General features: G+C 43.5%; 1 protein-coding gene across 1 annotated transcript; it reads left to right on the forward strand.

Annotated features, from left to right (window-relative positions):
* LOC118642597 (CDGSH iron-sulfur domain-containing protein 1) lies at positions 1–745 on the forward strand. Its single transcript, XM_036280485.1, has one exon. The coding sequence runs from the start codon at positions 141–143 to the stop codon at positions 459–461; it is 321 nt and encodes a 106-aa protein (XP_036136378.1). The 5' UTR covers positions 1–140; the 3' UTR covers positions 462–745.
* The last annotated feature ends 2,089 nt before the right edge of the window (positions 746–2,834 follow it).

Consider the following 2,834-nt stretch of genomic DNA (forward strand, 5'->3'; position numbering starts at 1 on the left):
AAAATGAGTGGGGCGGCGCCTGCGCCGTAGCTGCCTGGAGTCGGTGCCCTTAAGACGCCTTTCGCACCTAGACTCTGTCTGTCCGCACAAGCCCGTTTGTGTTCAGGGTCCTGTGCACACGCCTTGCAAGTGACGGCGCCATGAGTCTGAATTCCAACATACGAGTTGAATGGATCGCAGCAGTTACCATTGCTGCTGGGACAGCCGCAATTGGTTATCTAGCTTACAAAAGATTTTATGTTAAAGATCATCGCAACAAATCTATGGTCAACCTTCACATTCAGAAAGACAACCCCAAGATTGTACATGCTTTTGATATGGAGGATTTGGGAGATAAAGCTGTGTACTGTCGCTGTTGGAGGTCCAAAAAGTTCCCATTCTGTGATGGAGCTCACACAAAACACAACGAAGAGACCGGAGACAACGTGGGACCTCTGATCATTAAGAGAAAAGAAGCTTAAATCCACAGTTTTGATGCTGCAAACCAACTTGTCCTTATTGTTTAATTAGAATGACTGCCGCCTCTGTTTAATTCGCCTTCTCTGGATTCTAGATGTGGTGTATTGCAAACTGTAGCTTTCACATTCATGTCATTTGCCTTACTCGTTGAACCATCGTGGTGCACATTTGTTTAAACAAAAAAAAGGAAAAAGTGAAACCAACCTCATGGCCTGTGGGTTATTTTGGTTTTGTAAGGATCCGTTTCTTTACATTTAATATAATTACATTAAAATGTAGTTGTATGCTGAAGTTAAAATATTAAATTATTCTCAAAATCAAAAAAAAAAAAAAATGAGTGGGAGTTTGTCAAAATGATGTGATGGTGTTTATTTTTAAATATGTTTTTATTGATTTTTTAGAGAGAGAGGAAGGGAAAGAGAGATGGAAACGTCCATGTGAGAGAGAAACATCAAGTGGCTCCTCCTGCATGCCTCCTACTGGGGATGGAGCCCACAACCCAGGCATGTGGCCTGACTGGGAATCGAACCAGGACCTCTCAGTCCATGGGATGACATTCGATCCACTGAGCCACACTGGCTGGGCTGTGATGGTGTTTTAAAAAATGTTTAAGTACTATAAAATTTTCATGGAAGTTAAGATGTAAATAGCAGATTGATAACACATATCTCAAATATATTTATACCTAAAATAATGGATCTCCAGAAAATTCTGGTTTGGTGTGTAGAGTGGTAAACAGGCTGGAAATATTTTAGATACCTGGTGTAGCATTGGTGAGGGCTTGGTAAAGGTGCATTTTGCAACTTGAAAGTTTTGTAGTTGGGACCTGGTTGATAATTAAGAGGCAGATGACCCCACATGTATCCCTTCATGAGGTGCTTGACATTGTGGTTGTGAGTGATTTTTCTCCACTTAGCAACAATAATTAACAGCGAATTTAATATTGAATTACATGCTCTTCTGTCTTGTTCACCACTGTTTCTGTAGTCTCCCTGATTACAGCAGAAACTCTGTAAAGGTAGAAACCATGTCCTGTGTAGGCTTTGGAGTTGGGCAGACCTGGATTGGAACCCTGGCTTGTTGATTAACCAGCTATATGACCTTGGGCAAGCCACCTAACTTCCCTGAGTCTCTGTTCATAATGGCGGTAACAGTAGCCACCTCGTAACATTGTTGAAAAGAATGAAATAAAGATGTGTGAAGTGTCTGGAGCAGTGGTAGCACATGCTATATGCCAAACACTTATTATCAGAAGAGTCACCCATTTTGGAAATAATATGGGGGGTTAATATACTCTCATAGGTTGTGTGAATTATTGACACATCTGTCCCCTAGGGGAGACATACTTGCAGGTTTTCCAGGCGTCCCAAAGGTAATCCCCAAACCGATCACAGTAGCCGGAACTCCGAGCACAAGGACTGCCACGCAGGAAATGCAGGCGCACTGCTTGGTGGGAGGCCAGCATTGCTCTGCTACTGCAAAACATCCCGAAGGAGAAGACTGTCTTCATCTCAGAGCAGAGGCTCATGTTGGGGAGACTGTGTCAACTCACCAGATGTTCATGGTTATCTCAGTGTGAAAGGCAGGAACCAAAATTACAGGACCTCAGACATGTGCTGTGAGTTATAGTGGTGCTTTTGCTTTCTACAGTTTCTAATTTTATCTTCTGGGCAACCAGCCTTATGATGAATGAGTGTTGCTCCCCCAGTTATGAAAATGAAGTTTTAAAATGAAAAAACAGGGCCAGTGAGGTGATATGACTTCTGAGGTTAATGCTGATGTAAATGGAACTATCTCACCACAAACCCGGGTCTTTCAGTTCCCTGTCCAGGGCTGTCTACTAAGCCAGCCTTTCCTCAAACCTGGCGTTCAGGTTGCCCACATCAGAATCACGGAAGGAAATACAGATTCCTGGGCTCCACCCAGACCTACAGAATCAGAATCTCTAAGGCTTGAGGCAGGGGATCTGCATGGTTTTTGAGCACTTATACACACCTGAGTTTGAGGACTACAACCCTATACCGAAGATGAAATGCAGACTGTGGCCTGGGGTTCCAAACAAATTTTCCAAAGGACATTGCACGGTGTTTCCTGGAGTCAGCAGTCCTTGAAGAGCAGGGGAGGAGCACTGTGGGAACTTGCCTGACTGGTTTTATTGGCACACCATAAACACGAAAACAGAGTGCACAGTCTGCTTCTGATCATTTTGTTAGTATGACCTTTTGCAAACTAAGACTTATCCTTGCTATTTCTGAGATGACCCATTGACCAGAGTCCTGAAAAATCTCTGAACCTTCTTCAAGAGTCTGCAGATGTGGGATTTCCTGGGCCCTCACTGAAGGAATTAGTATTCAAGAGAGGAGGGAGAGCCTCTT

This window comes from Molossus molossus, unplaced genomic scaffold, assembly GCF_014108415.1.
Source record: "Molossus molossus isolate mMolMol1 unplaced genomic scaffold, mMolMol1.p scaffold_m16_p_3, whole genome shotgun sequence".
NCBI classification, from domain to species: Eukaryota; Metazoa; Chordata; class Mammalia; order Chiroptera; family Molossidae; genus Molossus; species Molossus molossus.